The 25,205-nt window shown below is 39.7% G+C and overlaps 1 protein-coding gene and 1 long non-coding RNA gene across 4 annotated transcripts in view; one reads left to right on the forward strand and one right to left on the reverse strand.

Annotated features, from left to right (window-relative positions):
* The window catches only part of SFMBT1 (Scm like with four mbt domains 1), an 89,989-nt gene that overhangs the window by 56,183 nt on the left and 8,601 nt on the right, over positions 1-25,205 (forward strand). For all 3 annotated transcript variants that reach the window (XM_013191952.3, XM_013191947.3, XM_067003440.1), the window contains 13 exons: positions 4,294-4,388; positions 8,891-9,131; positions 9,505-9,593; positions 10,524-10,770; positions 12,275-12,372; positions 13,477-13,578; positions 14,743-14,893; positions 16,580-16,662; positions 18,131-18,257; positions 18,966-19,079; positions 20,139-20,181; positions 21,558-21,622; positions 23,074-23,213. In XM_013191952.3, the coding sequence (XP_013047406.3) occupies positions 4,294-4,388; positions 8,891-9,131; positions 9,505-9,593; positions 10,524-10,770; positions 12,275-12,372; positions 13,477-13,578; positions 14,743-14,893; positions 16,580-16,662; positions 18,131-18,257; positions 18,966-19,079; positions 20,139-20,181; positions 21,558-21,622; positions 23,074-23,213 (1,595 nt within the window). The remainder of the gene's footprint in view (positions 1-4,293; positions 4,389-8,890; positions 9,132-9,504; positions 9,594-10,523; positions 10,771-12,274; positions 12,373-13,476; positions 13,579-14,742; positions 14,894-16,579; positions 16,663-18,130; positions 18,258-18,965; positions 19,080-20,138; positions 20,182-21,557; positions 21,623-23,073; positions 23,214-25,205) is intronic.
* On the reverse strand, positions 19,112-21,789 carry LOC125183386 (uncharacterized). Its single transcript, XR_007165304.2, has 3 exons — positions 21,519-21,789; positions 21,097-21,182; positions 19,112-19,326 (listed from the first exon to the last, which is right to left on the reverse strand). It is a non-coding gene; the product is annotated as an uncharacterized lncRNA (long non-coding RNA).

The raw sequence follows: 25,205 nt of genomic DNA on the forward strand, positions 1-25,205 counted from the left end.
TGCCGAAATTCTAACCTGTCTATTTATTCATGGCCTTGCAGCTGGTATAGAAGGAAAAGATTAACTGTTACTAAAATAAGATTTAAATATATCTAAGTTTCAGCATGAGAAACCTTTAGATTAGCTTTAACTGAAGGTCTTGCAGACTTCCATTTGATGTACTTAAATGTCCAATGTGACTGTTTTCAACTCAATCACATTAAAGATACATGAAAGTTATTTGCACTGAGAATTTTCCAGTCCAAAGATCAAAACAGTCTGGTGTAGACTGCTTCCATTGTAGGTATATTTAAGTGCTCATGTCCTTAATATTCCACTACCATCTTGTATCCAAATGATACATTCGGTATTCTTCCTCTACCTGTATGTGTCAGAGAGCAACAGGACGTAATTCATAGTTAAATCCAGAAAGGAAGAGTAGATGTTGAAAATAATGCTAGTAGAAATAGTGATAAATAGGAAGGGGTATACATATCCAGGAAACTTTGACTATTCTTACCATTTTCTGACCTTCAGAGTGAATGTGCGTTCGCCACAGAAGCTCTGTAGGACACTTCTCAGATTTTACTTACAAAATATGTTAGCTTGATTTGAAAGTCTTCCTGGCAAAAACTAGTTGTATGGCGAGGCCACAGGGATGAGAATCACACCTGGTTTCTCTCGCTGCCTGTGTCGAGGTTGTGCTTTGCCACTGAACTAATGTGTGCTTCAATCTCCTGTCTAATATAGAAGAATATGTCCTGTTACATAGTGGAAAGCAGAACTTGTTTAGGACTCACAAGCAATTAAGGATATGGAGAGGAAGAGAGAACGTACGTACATGTACTCAAATACAGCACTACTTAACAAATTGTGCTTTAAGATTAAATGGATAAAACACATTTTTACTTGTTGTCATCCGTCATCCTAATCTACAAGTTTTCTCACAGTAGAATTGAATTGCTGGTGTAAATAGAAGAGGTTTGCCTGGGCAGTTTGAACTGGGATTGATTTGGATGTTTAATACAGATGTATGGCCCCTCAAGAATGCAGCTTCATTAAACTGGTCCTCTGCGTATCCCAGCATCTGCTAACCCACCAGAACGCAGCTGTGCAGTAGGGCCTGCCAAAATCTATCAGTGGACCGGATCAAAGACATGGTTTAAAGAGGGCCCGGCTCCGCTGCAAGTATCCTACCAGTAAAAGCAGAAAAGCAACTGGAATCCGACTCAGCTTTCCAGCACATGTGAGTCTTGCTGGAGAGCAGGTGCTTCACCCCACTCTTGAAGTGTTTCTGCAGTCACATGTAGAAAAATAGGTAGTGGATTTCTGACATTTTTCTTATTTTCTATTGTCCTACCATGTGGCCATTCCATAATTAAAACATAATTTATTTCTGGCTCTGTGAAACACGGTGGAGTGTTTTTGCTGGGAGCTGTATCCAACGAGCTTGTCGTGTTCCACGTTGATTCAGCAAGCGCAGCACTGAACGACCTGGGATGCTGCAGCGGGGCAGTCAGTATCGCATATCTTGACAAGGCCATCACCCGGGCCTGCCTCCTAAAGCTAGTTTCAAGAGAAGCTCTAGGCGTGCTGGTCAGATTTGGCCATCGAGGGGTACAAAGCGATCCGAGCCCTTCTCCCCGCGTCGCAGAACTGGAAGGAAATGGCTCTTTGAGGTAGGAAAACACACAGGCTACAGGACCCGGGGATTAGCGGCGTGAAAAGGACCTGGGATAGCTCTGATCAGTTTGGGAACTGGTTTTGACCCTACTTAGAGGCAAAAGGGTAGCAGGAACTTCATTCAAGCAGGCTTTCTGGGAGCTCCTTGTGGCAATTAAGTGGCAACATAAGTTACTAATTGACCCTTTCAGTGTGTTAAGTGACCTGTGCCTCATTTAAGGAGCTTAACTGCCCCTCAGACAGCCATCTGATGATCCCGCGTTACTGAAGGCTCGGAGCCGTCCCGGCAGTACTCCCAGCTGAATCTGCCTGGCTCTCCAGCATGCTAAACCGCACAGAGCGGTCGCTTTGCTTTGTTTCTCTCCAAGCAGACCAGTATGCTTAGACATCGCAGCGCAGGGCTTTGGGGGCTGGATGAAAGCCGGGTTGTTGCTGTTGTTTAGCAGCCTTGTGCTAAGGAGGAAGAGGGTGAGCAGCACAAAGTCCAAGCAAGTTCATTCTGAGGTTTGCCTGACCATAAATGTTCTGTTCGAGCTGATGTTTCTTCCCGCTTTGGTTCACCAGCTGTAAACTTAACCATTTTGATGGCTATATTAAAGTAAAATGTTGTTTTAATGAGTTAAGAAGTCTTACTTTGTTTTTTCAATGAGATTATATTTTTCTTAGAATGACCTGCAGCCAAAACTTGGCTCAGCTGCACCCTAGTTTGCAAACAGCTGTGTTCTGTGACTTATCCTTTCTACTCCCTCAAAATTTGTTAAATCAAGGTACTTGCTTTTGAGTTACTTGCTTTTGTCCTTTTCCAGGTCTGTTTCTGCAGTAAGTTAAAAATTATCCTCTAAAATTAGTGATGATACTCAAGCTCCAAATTTTTTGAGCTCTCAGGCTTGTGAAAGGCCACTATAAGCAACTCTGTTTGAAAATAGCAAAATGAAATTGGATTGGGGAGCAATATGAGCTGCTTTTAAAACAGATACTATCATCAAACAAAAGCTATCTGAAGATGTATTTTTAAATTTGGGGAAACATTCCTAGAATTCCAATGAAAAGTCAAAGATGAGCTTAACGTTCATTTGAAGAGAAAATGAACACACCATACCCTGAGAATTTAGAGGTTTTTTAGATGATTTAAAGTACCTCAGACTTCTGGGCAAATATTTGCCTCTCTCAATTCAAGGAATAAGAAGTGCCGTGAAGCATTCGTAGCAGATTTTCAGCACGTCCATGGCCATGGCTCTGATAAGGGACTGTGATAGCATTTCGTCCTTTTTTTTTTTTTTTTTTTTGGACACTTAATGTTTCCTACTCACATTACTGCTTCTCGGAAGAAGAGTTGCCGCCTGTCCTAAGAAGGACTGAGAGCACAGGGAATGTTAGCATCGTGTAACCTTCGCTGAGCTCTCCCCACACTTCGGACACGCTCTGATTTCTCTGTTCCCATGTAAACATGGCCCCAGGTTTCCTGGTACAGAGAGGTGAGCATCTCTCGTCTTCATTCACAAAGACAGCTGTGGTGTAGAGTGTAGAACCAGTCTAAAAGTGAAAATTGAAAGCTTTACTTTTGTTTCATGTCCCTGCCATGCCTTTTCACTACTGAAGCTGTAGTTCGTGTGTCTAGGTTAAAACTGCCACTTCCGTAGGGTGGGAGCAAGCCTCCCTTGTCATCCCGCCCTCTGCCTGCAGGAAAAAAATAATAAAAACACTGGGGCTGTGTGGTGAATGAAACTGGGGAGTAAAATCCAAACTGTTCTGGTTGCAGTGTCTTCCCAGGAACGTGGGTTACACGTTAGAGAAAAAGGGGACTGGGAGAGAGAGCAGGGAAGTGAGCCAAGCACTGAAGGGGAGACCATGGGTGGAGGGACAGACGTGATAATAATGATAGAAAAGATGACTAAATTGTAGAGTGTGGCTCGCACTACAGCTGCTCTCTACCCTGACAGCATGAGTGAGTGTACAACTGTGGCTTGAGTGGTTTTAGCCCATTCTGGCTTTAAATGCATCCAGAAATGAGGTTTCCTTGCTCTGAAGAACCTGTTGCACCTTAAGAGCTGGTATTTTAAGTGACTAATTTGAAGGCTCTTGATTTCAGTTGTGTCTGGAGCTGCTTTTCTTAGAACTACCCTGAATCCTTCTCTGTGCTTTTGTCACACTGAAATAAATACTTGCTTAAAAAAGCTTTTTTTTTTTTAAAAAAAAAAAAGAGGGGAGTCTTATTTCGAACTTTTTAAAGTCTTTCTTTTCAAATCACTTACAGTATTGCTGTTTCCTGGATGTTTTTTAATTGAATATACTGAAGGTCTGGTGTGCCCAGAACTTTTAGTCTCTTCCTAAATATTTATTGATACAAACACAGGGCTTATGTCTGTACTCCCCTCTCTTAGATTTATAAACAATTTATGCTTAACCAGAATACTCAGGATCTCACTATTTGCCAGACCAAATCCAACTTACAGTGCCTTTCTCATACAAAAAGAGGTGAAATAGTATTGTTTGTGTGTCGAAATGCGTAACTGAAGTTCACTGCACACTTGCATAGTCAGTCATTTAGAGGTGATCTTTGTTGTAGTTCTTAATAGGCCAAAACTTAAGCCAACAGGTTGCTGGATAGAAGATGTTTGGCTTCTCTTCTAGATGCTGGTTCCGGCGTGGAAGAAATGGAATTCAATTGGGATGAGTATCTAGAAGACACAGGAGCAATCGCAGCCCCTCATGGATCTTTTAAACATGTGAGTAAGGGATTGTGTCATTACTTACCATTTCCTACATCATTTTTTTAATATGCTGAATGTTTAGGGTTTCTTTGAATGAGTCGATGCACTAAAATCTGGAAGACTAACTAAAATCACATTTCCTAGAGTAATGAGAAATGTGGAATTTCTTTTTTTTATTATTGTTTGTCGTCATCTTGTTTGTACATAGCACAGGGTAATCCCATCCCCATGTGCTGAAAGTTAAGGGGTCCCTTGTCTTTTCTGCACCAGAGGATAAGCTTGATTTTTCTCCTGAAGACTGAACGGGCCAGTCTCTTTTCTTTGGGGTTTTCTACTAGTCAACTGCTATGGAGTAGCTGCGCTTCAGAGAATGGTGTCGTATAGTTCTTGAATAGCAGAATTCAGATGTGCTCTCCAAGACAGTTTTAACGATGGTTCTCGAAGAGGCCAAGGAGAAAACAATAGCTCTGTTGAACACTTGACTTTAATAGTTAGAAAACTGATTAGGATCACAAGGCTTAGTGGATGGGATGAAGTCTAGATAAGCCCTTGGCTTTGCCTTTGGATGTTTTAAGTCCTTTGTTGGTAAACTTCAGAACTGCACTGTCCCATTGGATGACAACTGAAGTGTGACTTGCTGTACTAGGACATCAGTGAAAGTGAGCTGCAAAATATTAAAGAATCTATTAAAATACAGCACTTGTGTTATTAGTAAAGATCCGCAGTAAATGTAGGCTTTGCAGAGACTCTTCTGTACACTACAATCGTAAGTTCTTTGCTCCGTATAAGCTTTCAGGTATCGCGTTTCTGAAGAGGAGAGACCTTACATTTGTTTTTATTTCTTAGTTTACAAAGGTTCTAGCAGGAGCAAGCTTGCTCAGCAGTGGTGCTTGCACAGCCCAGGTTGAGGAGTGGCATCGAGTTGGAGCAGTGGCCTTTTGTAGGAGCAGTGAGAGGTGCTGTCTGCCTGCTCCTTTGGTGTGCTTTGCCCTGTTTGATCTCCATTAAAAGAAGCCTGCTCAGAGCTCAGGCATACAAACAAATTGTAATGCCCGCCTTATAGTAGTGGCCAGCTGAATTAACATGACAGCTCTGTTTTGTTCTGTTTTCAGCAGGAGACCACCTTGGGTGACTTTGTTACCCCTGCACGCCACCCTTTGCCCTCTCAGCCGGGCCAAACAAGAGGTCTGACCACTGTGGCCGTGGTCAATACAATTAGGTTAAAAAAAAAAATCCACGTTTTTAACTGTCATTATCCCTTACATGTGTAGAACACTGCAGGACTTCGCTTGTTTAAGCAATAACCGCTGGGGAGAGTGCTTTAGGGAGCGTGTGGACAAAGCAGTGTCGCCCAGTCCTTTCTGCTGCCTTGGGTGCCCTCTTGTGGGCAAAACCAAGGAAGAGCAGAGCCCGCAGAGCTGGCCCGGCTCCGTGCCCGCACAGGGATGCAGGCAGGAGAGCTGCAGGGGGCACGTGGAGGAGCGGGGAAATAGATGGCTGCGGGTGAAATCAGAAGGGGAACTGTCAGGCGTTGACGAGCAGAGTTCCCCTAGAATTTGTCCAGAGGCCAATTTCGATGTTCTCCGTAATATGATTGGCAAAAAGAAAATTGTTTTAAGTTAATGCTGACACAGAACTGACAAGCAGAGAAGGGAGGATATTTACAGCAGAGTCACATCCCTTAGATCTTGCTGTTAATAGAAATTCAACGGTGTGAGGTCATGTGTTCAGCATTTCTGCTGTCCATTAGAAGGTAACGGTTGGGAAAGGTAGAGGGGGATAACCTCGGTGTCTCCCGGTGGGTAGCGGGAGCCCTAAAAGTGTTAGTGTGGTTCCAGGATACATCAGGTGAGAGATTTTCAGCAGAGGGCATACAGGCACTGATGTCTCTGTGCTAGAGACTGGTGGTCCTTGCAGCTAGGTCTGTGCAGTGCTTGTTGCTTCACATGAAGAAGGTCAGATTTCTATAATCTAGATTCAGGAGAGCTGAGAGGGAGCTTTTGTACTCTCAGAAAAGCAGAGTGGGAAAAAACTAAGCTGAAGAATAATGCTGGCACAAGAGAAAAAGGTGTTGCATCAACTATAAATAAATTTTAAATGGAAGCTTAAGGTTTTTGTTTGGTTCTTTTGAAATGCTGGAATAGTGAGACTGCGACCAGCCTTCCATTATGAGCAGTGGATGAGAAATACCTCACCCACATCATAGGGAGAGTACACACGCAAGTCAGGAAAACAACCCATAATAACACAGCCCGTGTTAGCAAAGAACTAGTCTTGCAAATGAGAGCTTATATTAATTTTGAATGTTTTGCTGTTACTATGAGCAAGACACATTGGAAAATGTATGCTGCTTTCTCAAGTTAAACATGTTCTAATGTTTAATTCCTTAGCGTTTTACAAATTAAACAATACTGAGATCCAAGGGATTGTTTTGCTTACAATCTAGTAGGAAGCAGCGTTTAGGAACCCAGAGTTGCAGCAGATGCCAGTGCTGTTATCCCACCCTAAGTCTAAGTACACTTTCTTTGGAACGGTTTAATGCTCTTCTTGAATTCCCTTCTGCAGCTTGTATGTGTGTGCAAATAAGTATTACAAAATAAGTTAGTGCTCAGCATTGTCTGAGGATATGTGCTTGCTGTGTGTTCTTGCATGCTTTTAATAACATTTTCTTTGTTCTTTAGCATTCTCTTCCTGAGACGAATCAGATTTCCCTGGTCCAAGCACAAAGGGCCACAAAATAGGGGGTGGTACTTGATGGGAAGGAGGGGTTGGGGATCAGGGTGCCTAAGCTGAACTGTCACCAGGTGCTCGGTGGCGCTCTCAGCTTGCCAGATGTGCAGCAGGAAGCTGCTGCTCTCGAACTCACTGCTCTGAAGAAAATGTTCGCAGAGCTCCTGCACAGCATCTCCTGCTAGCCAGCCTTCCCAGTGATCCAGCCTGAAGGAAGGAAGTTTTGTGCTTTAAACCTCTCAGCGGTGTCATCTTGCCCAGCTGCCAGAAGAGGGTGCTAACTTCTTGGTCTCTGCTGTATCCACCGGGAGCATACATGACAGCATTTGGAAAATGTACCTGACTTCAGGGAAAGCTCCATCTGTTGCTGTTGGTTTCCTTGAATACAGTTCTCTATGCCACGAGGCTTTGCTGAAAGTTCAGGTAGAGAGAGCTGTGCAGGTTTCCCAGTTCCTCGGGCCTTGTGTTGCTAGTGACCTCTCATGGGAATTGAAATCCGAAGTCTTTAATAATATCTCTTCAGCAAGGCAATTCTCTTTTCAAAGAGATTACCCCTGTAATGCTACTTCAGAAAGACTGCAGGTATTGGGTCCTGCTGATTTGTTTTTGTGAAGGGGATTCTCCAAGTGAGGGATATCAGCCTAAAGGATGTGAACAGTTAACAACAGAGGCATATGCTTTTCGTTCTGATGTTGTTCTCTTAGTTTTATTTTTAGCAAACCAGTATGTGCTGGCTGATGAGACTGTAATAGCTGTGGCAGTTACTGAACCGTCAGCACAGAACTGGTAATAAATAACCCAGAAAACATCTACCACATCTGCATCGTACTGAAAGCCTTTCTTGCAGTTAATTCAAAGAGGAAATGGAACTTGGGACCACTGAAGAAAGAAAATACCAGTTACATTTGGCCGAGAGCAGGGAATTGACATGTTAGATGTTTAATAAAGACTGAGGCTACGGCATTAAGTGTAGCTTGGAAGTACTTCGTAGTGGGAGCAGGGCAGGATCCTTCTGTCCTTGCGGGAGTCTTTGAGCTGGCAAAAACGAGGAATGCAAGGAACTTCATGTTTTGCCTTCCCTTCTGAAGTTCACGTCTCAATATCTGAGTACCGTGCAGTTGGATTCCTCTCCTTCACACAGCACACATGCACAGCGTATACACTATTTGGCACTCAGCTATTGGCAAGACATAAGTTCGCTGAAAAACTGCATGCTGTTTTTGTTAATCTGTGCAATTTATGTAACAGTGTCACACACAGAATTATTTAGATTCTTGAACAGAGACATTAAAAGTCCTTGTTCTGCAATTTGTGCAGGTTTGTGCGTTCTTAAATGAGCACGGTAGCAGAGACAGCGGCATCATTAAAAAGCAGGTGTATATACTTTAAGTAGGCTCTTTGTCCGAAGAGGTCGAAAGAAATAGTTTAACACAAAAAGTCAAGGTTGTGCTGCTGAGTTTGACTTTTAGCTCTGTCTAGCTGGACAGCCCAGCTGTGAGTTGGAAAGTCTTTCTGTGATGGGGGAGGTATTGTCTGGGACAGGAAGATGCATTGCAAGGTATTAATTGAAGGTTGAAAAGTACCCTGAAGTGTGGAGGAGATTTCATTAATTCTGATTCAATGTGCAGTCTAATTTGGGTCCCATAACATGATGAAGTTGTTTATCTGAAGAGGCTGGATGGCATTTGGCTTGAGGGTTTTTGCTAACGATTATGTCTAAATTGTTCCCCGTGTTGTTCCATTAAGTTTTCTTGGAGGTGCTCAGATGTGATGATCTTTCTCTTCAGGTGGATACAAGTTTGCAGAATGGTTTTGCCCCTGGTATGAAGCTAGAAGTAGCTGTCAAGTCTGACCAGAATACCTACTGGGTAGCCACCATCATTACTACCTGTGGGCAGCTGCTCCTGTTGCGCTACGATGGTTACGGAGAAGATCGCAAGGCTGACTTCTGGTGCGATATCATGACAGCTGATTTACACCCCATCGGCTGGTGTGAGCAAAACAAGAAGATTCTCAAAGTGCCTGAAGGTAATGCCTCCAGGTGCAGAAGAGGGGAGTGTGACAAGGTGGGGCTATCTGCTGTTTTTTCCTGAAATCCCATGGCTTACTCTCTCTGGATTTTGCTCATTCACCAGAAAGAGTTGTTAGCTTAATTTCAGAATTGGACTTAGATTTACACAGAGACTTGTGGTTATCTTAATCATCACCCTCCAAATCCTACTGCTTTGTCATTTCCTTTAGTGAATGTTTTTTGTTTTATTTCTTCTTTTGAGGTGTTACTGATGAGCGTGTGGCAGCTTCTTCTGAATTACACAGCACAGTAGTGTGGTAATGTCTTGTTGCCCGAATGATATTTAACTGGCAGGAAGTATCACAGTTTTTCTTCCTCATTTTTCACTAGGTATCAAGGACAAGATACCTGACCAGGAGGAATTCCTTCAGCGAGTGCTGAAAGGAGCCTGCAGTGCTCCTGCTAATCTGCTGGAGGGGGTAAGTGTTTGAATGTGCTCCATCTTGGTTTTTGTCTTGCTTTTCCCTTTTGTTATTAAAGGAACTCCTATTAAGATTGTCAGTTCAATGCCTCTTTTTTTTTTTTTTTAATTTAGGAGGCATTATAGTATGCTGCTGAACTTAGAATTCCACTCCTTAGTGTTTCCTGTTTACAGTATTTTATTTTGATAGTGTTGTGTTTAAACATATCTTTCACTGCAGGCTTGGACTGTCTGTGCTATTTATTAATTCTATCAGAAGAAAGACCTTTCTCAAATTTCCTTAGGTTTCAGTCTTCCTCCTATTCTGGTTCTCCTTCATACAGCTCTAGGGAAATCATCCTTTATTTATCTGGCATTCGGGTTGTTCCATTTCTGAGCTGACTCCTTTCACTAATTTTTTATTTTTACTAGTGGGCAGATTATAGTTTCACTTAATCTTGTAACATTGCTAGTTAAATCGTTCTCTGCAATTAGAACGATACTTGATCACTTAATTACCAATGTCTGGTTGTAAAGTGCAGAACATAATTTTTTTTTGTAGAATACCGTTGACATCATCCTCACAACTAAAATTTCTATCTTTGTATGCTAGATGAGTCAGTTTTTAAAAGGAATTATTCATGTTTGCTCATGTTTGCTATATAAGGAATAATACTTCTGAAAGCGATAAACAGCATTTAAGTGAAATGTGTGACTGTATCTACAGGCAGTACAGAAGTTCTGATAGAAGCACTGGTGATTCTAAATGCTGGTTTCTGTTGTCCTGTGTTAGTAAGGGACATGTTTTTCTTTATTTTGTGTTGATACTTTGATTTATTCAAAATAAATGTGTATAAAGGACAAAACAAAAGTGGAAGTACAGGATTTGGGGGTTGTTGTTGTTGTACAGAATAATTTCTTTCATGTTCTTGTTGTTCCCTTTCTGCAGCTTCACAGAGGGAAAAATCCATTGGATCTAATTGCACCAGGCTCCCGACTAGAACTGCAAAACTTCCGGGATTCCCTGGAAGCCTGGATTGTCAATGTGGTAGAAAATGTTGGTGGGAGACTTAAATTGCGATATGAGGGGCTGGAGGATTCTGACAAATTTGACCGGTGGATATTCTACTTGGACCCTTTCCTTCATCAAGTAGGGTGGGCAACTCAGAATGGATATAACCTGCAACCACCTTTAGGTACTTCAAAACTTATATCTTTTATACGATGAGCAATGCTTGAGAATACTCCTGCTACTTTGGTGCTCTGAATCTGCATTCTGGATGTATACATGGTCACATAATCAGTGATCTGCCGTTGTATCTAGTGAAATGTAAGTGAAAACACCAGTAAATAGTCCTACAAGACTTTTCACCCACTCATGCAAATGTTGCTAAATGGTTTTGCCTGTCAGAACGTTCCACCTATTTGTGGAAGGGGGGGAGCTGAGGAAGGGGCCTTTACAATTATTTTTGGTAGGTTTGTGTTCCTGTATGTGGAGAGGTACTGCTCAATGGCAGCTTTTGCTGTTGAGACTCGAAATCCAGTAGGCTCCTTAAGGCTCTATCTAAAGAGGTGTTAAGTGGATATGGAAATGTTCTTGTAAACAGGTTCCCAGAGAATGAGTTCACGGAAGAGGGGGCAGAGAGCAGGACAGATTTCCGTGTTTCCCAGGCATGTGCATGTCAGGGTGGGTGGCAGCTTTTCTTGGTCATCAGAGAAGTGGGGCCTAAAATGGCTGAAACACAAATGGATTGCTGCTAAGCTGAGCAGTGATGTAATGTTTCCTGATGAGATGAAACCTTGGGATAAAACTGGAAAATGGTGAGTGCTTACCCTAAAGCCTTTCTGTAAAGGCAGACTTACATGCAAGGTGCTGGTATGATCTGCGCCGTTAGTTGTGGAAGTCCAGGTCTTTGAGAACGATTGTTTTTGTTGTATTTTTTGTGTGGTTTTCCCTTTACTGATAAGAAGAAATCATGCTGAGGAAACCCGAACTATTTCCATTGAAATGACTGAGCACGGTGCCTTTGCTCGTGCTTGACCAGCCTCTGCTGAAATTAGGACAGCGAGCAGGTACACACCAAGTCACTGGCAGAAACCAGATGAGTGGATTCCACAGCACCATTTGAGTGAATAATGTCTATTAAAAATATTAGGCTCTGACTTTAATTATTAGACTTGTTTACTTTTTATGTCTATGTAAGAGCATTTGATATATTCACAAACTTGACATCCTTTGTGCATGGTCCTAGTAAAAGTAATTCCCCTGCTATCAGAGAGGTGTGTGATCTGCAATTGCAGATACTGAAAGAGTAACGTATACAACTGAGACAGACATGTGGAACATTTCTTCAGCCTTCTGCTTGCTTAAGCCTAAAACAAACTAACGTTGTCCAGCTAGGACTGTTTTGTGGTCATACATTCCTCCAAACGTTTTCCTCAGGGTTGATGTGACCGCCATTTTCTCAGAAAGACTGGACTGGACAGTACATAGGTGATAAAATAGTGCTTGACTTCAGTCCCATTTTGTAACATGCAAAATCTTAACAAGAAGTAAGTTTTTAAGATTGAAGATACCTGCACAGATTCTGAACAGATGTGAATGTAGCACTTACAGGAGCACAAATCAAACTTGCATGTTTTATGAGGGAAAAGAAGAAAGATGACTTCATTCACTATTTCCTGTTCTGTTTGCTCAAGCCATTAGGTCCTTGAAAAGTGAAGCAGATTGGCAAGAAATCTTGAAGAAAGCGAAGGAGGAGGAAGAGGAGTCATCAGTTCCTACAGATCTTTTTAAGGTAAAGACAGAATTTGTGTATTTTAATGCTGTGTGTGATACCAGAAAAATGCTGCATTTATAAGAAATTATTCAGGGAAGTCAAACATTATTGCTCAAACTTCTTTCCATGTTTTGTTTTGTTTTTCTGTTTTTTTGTTTTGTTTTTTAACTTCTTTTTTGCTGCTCATTCTAGTTAAAAAAAAATAATTAAAGATCATATTACAATACAGTTCTTGTGAAATTAGACAAAATACCTATCACAACTATGTGAGCCATTACTTGTCGTGCTGGGAAAAAGCCCTGATTCTGATCTCTGTAATGGCATCTCTAGTTGTTTACCAGCTGGCCTTGCTGATTACTGTCCTTCTAGAGGAGTGAGGTATTAACTGCACTCCTAATTTTTTGAGCATATTGAAAAGTTTAATATGTAACATCTAATATGTAACCTGATATAGTTACATATGTTATTTAATGGGCCCTGTTAGATCCCGAGTGTTAACAAATATTGCTAATGAGTCTGAATTTAAATTTTTATGAATTAAAAAAAAAAAAAGAAATCTTTTGAATCTTTTGAAAAGCAATCACGTTTTGAGAAGTAGAAATGTAAATTTAGTCCTTTAAGTTCTTAGTTCAGTTTTCTCAGCTACATTTGGGCCCATAAACAGAAGAGAAGAGGAAGTGGTGTTGCTCTTGAATCATTTGGATCTTAACCAATATCATATACCTAAGTCTGGAGCAGGAACACTGTTTTGTAGGGTTTTGGTAAGCTGAAACTGAAGACATTTAATGTCCTCTTTTAGGTTAGATCATGATGAGCCCTAAATGTTAGGGGAAAAAAGAACTTTTCTATTGACTTAGCAGACCATTCTGCACTGTGAAATCTTGTTTCTGTGTGGAGAATGTCAGAGAAGTATATCTTTGGGACTCAGTCTTATTAAAAACTCATAGAAACAGCAGTCTTAGAGGGCTGAGACTCTATGATAGCGAGGTTGCTAGTACTCGAACATGTTATTTTCTTAGAATGAACTACTAAAACTCAAGTTATCCTCTCCAGTTGAACCTACGTAAGGTTGGTCTTTTCTGATGGAGACAGGCAGGTGATCACTGATACTTGATTTTTCAGGATAAACCTGTGATTGGAGTACATTCGTTCTCTGAAGGCATGAAGTTAGAAGCTGTGGACCCGATGGCTCCTTTTGTGATATCTCCTGCTACGGTTCTCAAGGTACTGGGATTCTTTAACGTGTCTTGCTAAGATTCAATTAAATTGCTACTTTTGTGTTCAAATGCTCAGGAAAATCTCGTTAACCAATTATCTTAAAATGTTGTACTAGTTTTCAAATTAGGTATTTTGTATGTCTCCCTTCAGGAACAGGTTACTGTGGGGGAAGGAGAAAAAAGAAAGAAGGGGCAGGGGGGGGAACAATCCTAACTGCTGATGGTGAAAACACTGGATTTGAAAGTAGAAGAAAAGTTCCATAAGGATAGAACATCAAAAGATCAAATGGCTGAAGCTGTCAAACCTGGGTTTTTAAGATGAGATACAATCCTTCATGATCTGAGTATCCAGCTGAAGATAGATGTTTGGTTTTTGGATTTGCAAAAGTTAATATCATTTTTATGTACAAGCTATGAACTTTCAAAAAAGGGCCCACACGTAGATTTAGAAGTTGAAATGGAAACTCCCCAGCATACTCAGGTTGTGAGCAGCTTCTATCTTCCTGTGTTGATAAACAGGTGAAGGGTTCTGGAAGAGACTTGTTTTCATGTAGTAAACAAAATGTTCCTGTACAATGTAAAACAAGAGCATATTTTAAAATGTTTTTGGTGCGAAAATAAAGAACTACAGCTTTTTCTTTAGGACAGATACTCTCTCAGTAAGATAGCTTATGTTTCGGTGATAGCTCTCTTTAACATGCAGTTTCTTCTAATAAGACACTCACTTTATTACTAAAAAGGTGCAACATGTTCCAAGTGAAGCAAAATCATTTGCTTTATGTGATGCTGATGAAGTTAAGTTCCTCAGTTCAGGAGCTTTGTGTTCTACTTTTGACAGTCCATTCTATGACACAGTTCAATTTTGGTGAAATAATGTAAGACTGCAAGTTCTATTTTCTCTGGTGGTTTTTTGTTTGTTTGTTTTGTAAGAGAATGTCATATAGCACTTGATCACCTTACTTTTTAAGGGCTTATACATTGCCTTATATTATGATTTATTTTTCTTAAGTTTCCAGATAATATAGAGGAGTCTACTTGCTTACGATTCCCACAGATTCTTTTTTAAATGTTTCTATTTTTATGCTGTTTTATAAAGTTATCAAAATGAAGGAGAAGTAGATCATTATCTGCTATTTACAAGACCACATGGTATTCTTTTGGCTAACTACAGGTATACAATGAAAAATATTTCATGATAGAAATTGATGACTTGAGACCAGAGCGTACAACCAGCCAGTCTTATATTTGCCATGTCAACAGTGCTGGAATTTTCCCTGTGCAATGGAGTCTGAAGAATGGCTTGCATCTTAGTCCTCCACCAGGTACGTTTGTGTAGGTTTGTCATGCTCCCTCCTCTTTGAAGTAGATTGCCAGTCCCCAGAGTGCTATGTTTAGGACAACACTTTTGCAAAAGAATTACTTGTAGTAGGAAAAGTGAAGAAAATGAAAGATTCTGAGAAATAGGAGTTTTGAGTTAGTGAGTCTGAGGTTTCTTGTGTATGTGCTTGGATTGGAGAAGGTAGCAGTGGCTAGGGGGACTGGCCTTGCATAAAAACCTGAAAGCTTGGAGGACGTGTTTCAGGGCTAAAGGTGATGCTGATTTCAGCGTTAATTAACATAATATCAGAAGTCTGTGGTCCACGCATTGGATTTTTGCTTCTGGTCAGATCAGAACATTGTTATTCAAAGTCTTAAAATATTTTCAGAGCGTCTTATCACTTTAAATGTTAATGAAGTATTTTTTCCAAGGACCTATCAGGCAAGGTAGCGGATTACTAAAATGTTCCTTCAAGATAGAACAGAACTGAGGAGTGATCCTCAGCTACTGAATTATTAAGACCTTTTTGCAAAAGGGAAGTGACAATGGTATTGTAAAACTAGGGACTTGGTACCCTTATTCACCACCACAGAAGTGGGAATGTTTTGGTTTATCTGTTCTTGACATCAGAGGAGCAAAGAGTGTAGGATGTTTGTCTCTTGCCTTTCCTTGGGTAAGGTACAAAAAGTGGCTTTGCTTGACCACCCAGCATTACCTAGAATTTTGCATGTAAAAGAAGACACCTTGCTTTATAGGCATGTGTCTGGAGATGATGGAGATTTTAAGCTTCTCTTCTTTTAACCCTGCAGGAAATGGTGGGCATTCTAAATTAACGTTGGGTCTCAAGTCCCACTGGCACTGATAAAACTGAGAAAAATAAATAGGTCTGTCTGTGGCTAGGCCCTCACTTGACGTTTGTAGATAGTTATGGTAATGCTATATTCTCAGACTAGTTTTAAAATTTTGTTTGATTTCTTAAACCCTGTCACAGATGTCCCTTGGAGTGGTGCACTTCAAAGACACTTCTGGAATCAACTGCTGCTGTTGTCCACTTGCTATTATACTGCCAGTCTCAAACTGTTATGGCAGCACATTTATTTTGCACCCAGTTCCCTTCAGTTACTTGTTGATTATGAGATCATGGGGAAGCAAAGTATTTCCTCCAAGAAAAATTTAATTTGTCCTTTTTTTCGAGAGTTGCTCTGTCCCTGAAGGACTCCATGTTAAGACTCTTCCCTTCAAGCATACGCAGATTTACAGCTATTAGCAAACTTGACACTTTTAGGAAAGACTAACTGCTCTCTTTAAAGGCTTGATATTTAATAAGTGTTGAAGAGAGTAATATGTTGCTATTGAGCAGCTTTTAGATGCTCTATTTAACAAAAAACAAAAACAACTTCCCTTGTCTGCTAGATATATTCTGTTCAAACCTCAGCATGCTCTCTGTGAAGTTGCTTTCAGTTTGATGCCATTTCAAGCCAAAACAGGAATCAAAGTGAGGCAGTGCCCAAAGCTCATCTACACTGGTAATAAAGAGAGTATCTCAAATATATGAGAACCGTGCTATGGGCTCAGTGAAGCCATAGTCAGCTGACAAACTGAAGTGGTCCAAACGAATGTCATGTCAGCTTGAAATGAGTCCTTTGTTCTCACGCTGTTAAACTGACCCCTGTGCTTGTTCTTTGCCTAGGTTATCCAGGGCAGGACTTTGATTGGGCAGACTACCTCAAACAATGCGGTGCTGAGGCAGCTCCCCAGAGCTGCTTCCCTTTGGTAAGGTTCTCTTGCAGAAAAATGTTTCTTCTGTTATGTGAATGATACACTTGATTCCAGCAAGAAACATTTTCCATGGACTTGACTTAAATTGCCTGTGATAACTGTTGAAATGGAAGAGTTAAGAGAGTGCAAATGAGGGTAGAATGAAGTAGGTGCATATGAACTTCTTATCTAAGTAAGTATTGGACCAAACGCTTCAGTTATAAAGCAGACAAGTTCAGTGATAAAGCAGATCAAAAGAAATGACTGTTTTGTGAAATGGAAGTGTGTAAGAGTCCACAGAATTGCCATAGAATAACATCAATCTTAGGCACTCCTGTGGTTGTGGAAACAGGGCCTTTTAATAGACCTTGTTTTCATTTACTTAGTACATTATTTCAGTCTTCCTTCCTTTCAGCATGAAAAATTCATCCCATTGTGTTAATCAATAACCAGCCATCTTAAATTAGTACCAAGTAATCATTTTACATTAATCAATGCCTGAAGTACTTGCTAGATTTTGGGCTTTTGTTGGTATAATGATAGTATTGCTGTCTCCCGGAGCAGAATTGCTGTCTCCCAGAGCAGAATACCTTGTCAAGCAGAAAAGGGTGCCATTAACACCTACCTTCCAATTCCATTTACAATACTCGGGCTATTGCAATGCTTAAGGAAAGAAATTAAAATGAATAATTACCATTTTTTGAATAGGGTGTTGCTATCTATGAATTTTTGTTGCCCTTGTTCTGTCTTGTAAGCTGTGGCATTTCAGAACAGGTCATTGAATTTATTATCCCTTTTCTGAGAAGAGTTGATTGCTGTGGGCTAGTTTCAGAATTTGTAATATATTGATCCTGTAATTATGTTGCAGAGTAGCTCTTGGAGGAAGAGCCCTCCGTCTGGCTGCTACTTGTTATTTTTAATTCAGGTGCTTCGGATCTAGATAAATACACATTCTTACTTTTTAGGAATTTTTGAATAAATCCAAAAACCTACTTATCCAAAAATATAAAACAGAAAGAAAGCTTCCATTGCTGTCTGCCAGGACTCATTTGGATGAGGCAGATGCAAATATTGTTTGCATACCTGAAATAAATTTCCAAGCTAACGTAATAGAATAGAAAGCCTTGTCAGACTATATGTTGGACTCATCACTTCTGTAGCAGGCAGCAGAGAATCCCTGATTGCATGGAGTGGAATGAATCCTTTCAGAGAGTCTCAGCCTCCTTATTTTTGAGTACAAATATGTTCTCTTCTAGGTCTGTCTATAGAATCTTTTTTTTTTTCCTAACTTAAACTCTTCATAGTTTGTAATATATATTATTTGTGTTTAACATGCTAATTATCTGAAGTCTTCTATTTGTGAGTGTTCTTCTGTGATTCTCAGACATTGCGGTTTTTGTGTGTTATGCCTGTTCATGGCTTTTCATATCATACATTGGATATACAAATGGTATTCTATTGAAGTATTCTGTCTTTTTCCTAGTTAACTTCTGACCACGGATTTAAAGAGAATATGAAACTTGAGGCTGTGAACCCTGTTGATCCTGAAGAAGTTTGCATTGCTACAGTCACCAAGTTGAAAGATTCTTACCTCTGGCTTCAGCTGGAGGGTAAGCCTAACCAGGAAGAGAAGTGTAGCAGTTACACTGATTATTCTGTGGTACCATCATCTAACCTGAAAAGTATCTGGAACAAGCTCACTGCCTGCTGAATAGTGGCAGCAAATCACTGTTTCATCAATAAAAACACAGCAAACCATTTGCATTGCCTGTTTCCCAGCTAGCTTTGTATGGCAGTGTTTATTTAAGCCAGGCAAGAATTGCATTTGTGCACTGCAGTGTGTCGGTGCGAGGTTAGTGTACTGTGTGAAAGGCTGATCAGTATCTTTTAGAAAGCAAGGGCCTTGTAACATTTTTTTTAATAAATGAGTGACTTCCATCCTGAGCCAAGCTTTGACCAGACATAGGAAGAAAACTTTTGGAGAGGTTCTTCATTAGGACTGAATAGGCTATATGAGACACCCTCCATATTAATCCTACTTCTTCATTGAAAGTACATCAGCATGCATTTACTCTGCACTGTGCGTCTCTGCTAACCTGTGGATGGAAATTCCCATCTCCAGCTTTAGGAGGAAAGAAATGAGGTCAGGAAGGAATCTGGGTAATAAAGGAGGATGAATATACAATTGATATTGTGTACCATATACAACGGTAAATAAAAAAAGGGAGCTTCTCTGGCAACATATAGCAAGCATTAACCAAATGAGTTTTTTCGATTGTTATGAGTTGTTTCAATTTTTACTTCTTTTAACTGAACAGGTTCCAAGAAGTCCATCCCTGACTGTATAGTGAGTGTGGAATCAATGGATATATTTCCAGTGGGTTGGTGTGAGACGAATGGATATCAGCTCAGACCTCCTCGCAAAGCAATAGGTATCAGTTGTGTTTTGTTTGCAGTGGTTAGCTGGTTTGATAGAGATGGTGAGACCTCTGAGAGTAGGTTACTGCACAGTTAGTTCCGGCATCACTGAATGTGGAAATTTCCACTGTGTATGGACAGTCTATCCCTTTGGCAACTGTTTCCTTGCCTTCTTGGTCCAGCTGTGAGAAATACTTCAGTGGAGTTGGAATCCATACAACAACTCCAAAACAGGCACTGTTGGTTTGAGACCCTCACAGCCTGTAAGAGAGCGTGGAAACAATGCATTAGCCACAGTAAAGAAATGATATGTATGCATGCATGCACACACGTGCGTGCTGTGCATATACTTTTGTCTGAGCTGTTCTTGCAATGTGTCTGACTGATTGATTTTATACTTGGGTTGTGCAAGCAAAATTAATGCCTTAGTAAAACACTGTTGAGTATGTATGCATTTGGGAGTTAAAGTGAGGAGAAATGGCTTTGTAAATGTGCCAGGTTGTCATGATCCCTCAATGGCAAAATGTTGAAAAGTAAATCCTATCTGTTCTAATTACACTGTAAGTAACGTAAGAGAGTGCCTTCTCCCAACTGGTTAGTGAGCTCTGTTTATTAAAGCTTAATGGGAGATGGAAAAACTGAAGAATGTCTATTAGGTAAGATAGTAAAATGGTAAGATTGGAATGAGCTGTCATTTACTGCAAGTCAAAGCAAGAGAAACTCGTCTGGGAAATGTCTGCAATGCCAAGAGCAGAGGAGGAAGGAGGAGCCTAATCAGAAAAAAGAAGCTTAAAAAAAAGCCAGATGTTTGATGAGGACAAAGCCTGAAATTGCTGTGGAGGCACATGTTGCCTTATCTTTTTATTTACTACCATTATTATAATATTAATATCTGATTGTAAGGTAAGAATTGACTCTAGTGGGTCAGCTATTTAACAGTTACAGTGACTTTGAGTATAGATTCTCTTTGGCATATAACTTAAAGGAAAGTTGTCTAGTAAATACAGTAGTAGAAGCTTCATTTGCTTGCTTCCTGTACTTTGTGGTTTTTATTTTCTTCTCCTTCCTTTCAGTAAACAAGCAGAAAAAGATTGCAGTAGTTCAACCCGAGAAACAGTAAGTAACAGTGTTTTGCTGGGTCTTTTTTTTGTGTGTGTTTGTTTGTTTGTTTGTTTGTTTCCCTAATTGGTAAATCTGTTGTCTTAGGGGACACAACTTTAGAGAAGCCCTCTACTGAGGGTTGAGAGATTCCTTAGTCTGTTTACTGTAATGTTGATAGTTCCTGTTGATATTGAAAAAGACCTCTTGCGCCACTGTGGTATAGAAAGCTTGTGGTAGGTAGTGATATAGAAAGCTTGAAATTTGTTTTTAGCAATGCTAGTGTGGCTCAACTGAGTTGACCTGTTGAATAGGTCAAGTCATTGAAGGTCTAGACTTGAAATTTTTAAGATTGCATTTCTAAGATTGCATTATCTGTGAGTATTGAGATACATTTAAGAAGAACTAGCCTGATCTTAAGAATGTGAATTTATAATCACATGTGCTGTAGCCTTTTTAATGGTGATTAATAGGGAAGATTACAAAAATTCTTTTCAATTCCCCTTTTGTTGTATTCCCTTTTGAAATAATACAATTGCTGTAAGGTAAACATGCTTAGAAAATGTGTCTGCTTTAACACGTAGCTGTGATTTTGCACAGTTGATTAGAAAGTTCATTTCTAGCGTGAATACTGTTACTCAGTAGATGTACATCTAATACTTCTTTCCTGAATTTAATTAATTACAAGGCCAAACTAGCCACAAATGAAAGACAAGTCCTACTAATATCTACAGTTCATCTACAAACTGTCATGCATATGAAACTCCTTCATTTGAGCCTGCTCAAAAATGCTCAGTAGAATGCCTGACAGTTGGTTTTATTGACTTATAGCTTTACAAACACCAGATCTGTTGGTAGTTCTGCCAATGTTTTCATTGTTCTTAAAATAACGAGCAGACTGTTCTTCCATGTTTTTGTAATTGGGATTCTTACCAGAGTGCTTGATTCATTTTGATTGAGTTCTGTTTAAAATCCATCTTTTTCAAAGCGCATAAGGTAAGACGGTACATTGCCTTGTACTGTGAAATGAAGATAAAGGAGGTAGAAAAAGTAAACTATTTTCAGTTGCTTTGTGTAAAGTGATTATCAGATTATATGTTATTGTAACTATGATTCTATGATCGGCATGCCAGCCCATATGCTTCAAGCAAAGTATGATCGCTGCTAGCTGTTAGCAGTACAGTAGTTCTTTCCAAATTGAAATCAATAGTCTTTGTATATTTAAGAAAAAAAAGTTGATGTGAGCAATGTTATGAAATACAGAATGTATAAAAAGCAAATTAATAAAGCTGGAGCAAGAACGGTTTTGGCTTTTAATAATTGGGTTTTAGCAGCTGAGGGGTGGCTGTCCTTACCATCTGTCCCTTTCCCCAACCTCCTTCTTTGCCTTTCAGAGTTTTGTCTTCAAGGACAGTTCATGATGGACTAAAGAACCAGGAACTAAACTCTTCTGACTCAGGTATTGATCAGGAGGGGCAGGGGAACAAAACCAAAATCCTTCAACAGTCCCATCTCATTGTGCTGCTCAATAGTCTTCTGTCAGGATACAGGAAAGAAGATGAGGAAAGAGCTTGAAGATTTTCATCCTTGATTGATCTGAACATCAGAAAATGAAATGAACAAAACCATACAATTAATTACTTTTGTGTCCTGTAATTGAAATGTGCATTAAACCTGGAAAGTAAATTTTTACACCAAACTTTCTTCCACCTACAGAGAATATGTGGAGCCAAATGTATGCTGTGACCCATGCAGGTGATTTGTTAATGTCACCTGCTGTGTTTAATAACATTGGGAGAAGCATCATAACAAGCACGCTGCATCTGTACTCTTGAGTTGTTAGATTCTAGCTTTGAGAAGCAGGTTATCTGCTTTTTATAACTTTGTAATCATGATAAACAAAGGCATTTCAAACAGTAAGCTGTATTGTGTGCCAGATGGTGAAATCTAATAATTTTCTAAACTGTTGCAAGAATGAATATGATGAATAAGTACATCTGCTGGTTAAAGAGTCATACAGATCTGTCTGTTTGGCAACAAAATGCCTCTTCTGCTGTTTACTGTATAGTGAAATGCATATCTGAAGCTGCACCAAATGCAAGCTTTATAAAAACGATTTGTGCTTGCTTAGCATTTTAATTGTTTTTTAATAGAGTCATAATGTAATTTTTACTTCATTTATTTAGCAGTTATCACCTACTGAATTTAAGATCTTAAGTGATAGTGTTGCTCAATCAAAAATACTGCAACACTGTTAGGGTTAAACTTCTTTTTTTAATACATAATAAAATACATCTTACAATACATATTATACAGAACTTTAATTTTGAGCAGCGTTGGACCACTTTGAAGGCTTAACAAACTTGATGTGATTTCATCAAAGGTCACTTCATCAGTTGTATCTTCTGATTGACTGAAAAGAGTGAAAATGCAAAGCAACCAATATTGCAGTTTAGGATGAATACTGGAGAAGAACTTTGCCAGCTTCTCTGGTGGCAAAAGTTTAGGTGAGAGAGAGTTATTCGACTGGAAAATTTGTCTGTAATTACTGTGTTAGAATGTGCTCTGCTACCAAATAGTTGGGATTGTCATCATCTTGCCTGTTCTCACTGAGGTACCATAAAACATCAGACTAGCCAGAAGAAATGCTTCTTTTCTGATATATAACTGGCTTTATTTTCTATAGTTTGTCAATTTGCAAGCATGCTTATTAAGTATGGGAAATATTTTTAGCAACATCTGTAACCAGTCCTGAGATGGCAAATTTGACACCTGTACTCACCCAAACTAAACTCATTCAGGTGTTCTTTTCCTTCCTTTTTTACAGCAGGCAAAATATTAATCATTGCAAGAAGTAATTGCTGGGGAAGTTGTACCATGTGATTTAAATATTTTTTTCTTATTTCTCAGTGATAATTAATGGAAAGTACTGCTGCCCAAAGATCTACTTCAACCACCGGTGCTTCTCAGGGCCTTACCTTAACAAAGGCAGGATTGCTGAGCTTCCTCAGTCTGTGGGACCTGGGAACTGTGTTCTTGTTCTGAAAGAGGTGAGGTGGTTCTACTCAGTGGACCTCTATTAGCAGTGCATCGTAAACTCTAGAGTGCCTCTCTAATTATAGATGGGTAATTAATACTTTTAAGGCATTCATAAACTGATGATGAGCGAACGGGTTTTTTGTATAAAATGAAGGATAAATCATGGACTGTTTTATGAATAGCTGGAAAGAGTAAAAGCGTCCCATTTATCGGAGTTAAGTCAACCTTCAACTGCTAACTTTTTTTTTTAGGTTAAAACAGAGTAACCTGTAATTGCCATGACCAAAGGAGTTAGTATCTTTTTATAGCTGTAATAAATGCTTCAATTTTAATTAACAGAATTTAGTTTCAGATAATCCCAAAAGCTTTCCTTCACAGTTTGCACCATTGATGAACAGAGGAAATACAGATTTTCTTAGCAGAAATGGAAAACTGTTTTCAGTAATTGGGAAATGAAAAGAATTCTTAATATTTAAGTTTGATATAATTTGCAATGATCTGATGAAATAATGGATAAGCTCATTATTGAAGAAGTTCTATTTCTGCATGCATACGTGTAGCTGTCCCCAGCAAACGTCAGGGGGAATGAAACAGTAAAAAGACCTTAGTCATAATGTTTTAACAGCAGTGGGGGTGCATATTAATTTTTTTGGTCTTCAGACATAAATATATAAAAGGGTATAAAAGGGTATGTGTGCATCATACCAGTACACAACATGGTGGACATTTGAGTGAGATGCATACTCTTGTTTTGATCTCAAATATTTGACTTAAAAATTAAAACTTGTGTTTTGGCATGCCCATAAAATTGTTTAAATCATTTATCTACACCTCTGCTCAAAAACATATATCTGATCCTTCAGCATTTGGAGATGGGGGAATGTAGTTGTGAATTTTTAAGCAGACCTATACCCTCATCTCAACTTATTAATCAAGTTCAAGTACTTTATCACTGGATAAAGCTTACTCATACCTAGTAAAATAGATAGTGGGCAGATGGGGTCCCAGAACTGTGGAAAAAAATGGTGTTGTGTCCCCAGGTTGTGGGGGGAAATCTGGTTTTAAGACGTAGCCTGTATTTGAGCAAATCTGCTAATTTACCTTGCTTAATGGAAAGAGCATTTTCTTGTTAAATAACTTAACTGGGATTTCAGATAGGTAGATTAAGACTAGTCTGAAACTCGCAGCTATATGGGATGAAGATTGTGTATTTGAGACTGATGGCATTAGGGTACAAAAGCAATTACTGCTATAGAAATGGCCAGATGGCATGGAAGATGGAGGAGTTACCTACCTTTTTCAGAAGTGAATGGCCCTAGTGGCTGTTCAGATAAAGACCTGGATTTCATGAAACACAGGCTTGATCTACCATGGTGAATCTATATTATGGGAGGAAACTGCAGCTCACAGAAGCTCTCTCTGAGAACCCTTATCACAGGATTCACAGAATTGTAGGGGTTGGAAGGGACCTCAAGAGATCATCGGGTCCAGCCCCCAAATGACAGCTTAAATGTCACTTATTATTTTTAAAGCAGCAGTTTTTGCACTTCTTGACAAAACTAAAACAGATTCTTTAGCAAAAAAGCATCTTCAGTCTTTAGATGTGATCTGGCATCAGAAGATGCCCTTGCAGTCTCTCATTGGAGTGGCTGCTCTTCTTTGGTCCTACGGCATGTTCATTTGCAAAGGCTGAATGTCCCTTCCCATGCAGGCTGCTGCACCTTGTCAAACTGAGTGAACACCACACTGTATTTCTCCCCATCCTTTCTGCAAGTTTCAGTTCTCTGATGTAAATTCTTCAGCACTCCAGAAGAGCAAGTGTGAAATTCTGTGGCATCTTCATTTCACCTTGAAGAAGGTTTAACCTTCTTCACCACCTGAAAGCATGAAATATGCACAAATCCTGCTAATGTACAGATGCTGAGTGTTGCTAAAAGTTCAACCAATCTGCTTAGTTATATGCATTTTAATTATGATTCTGACTCTTTGTATAAATCCTGAAG

This window comes from Anser cygnoides, chromosome 10 (genome assembly GCF_040182565.1).
Source record: "Anser cygnoides isolate HZ-2024a breed goose chromosome 10, Taihu_goose_T2T_genome, whole genome shotgun sequence".
In the NCBI taxonomy this organism is placed as follows: domain Eukaryota; kingdom Metazoa; phylum Chordata; class Aves; order Anseriformes; family Anatidae; genus Anser; species Anser cygnoides.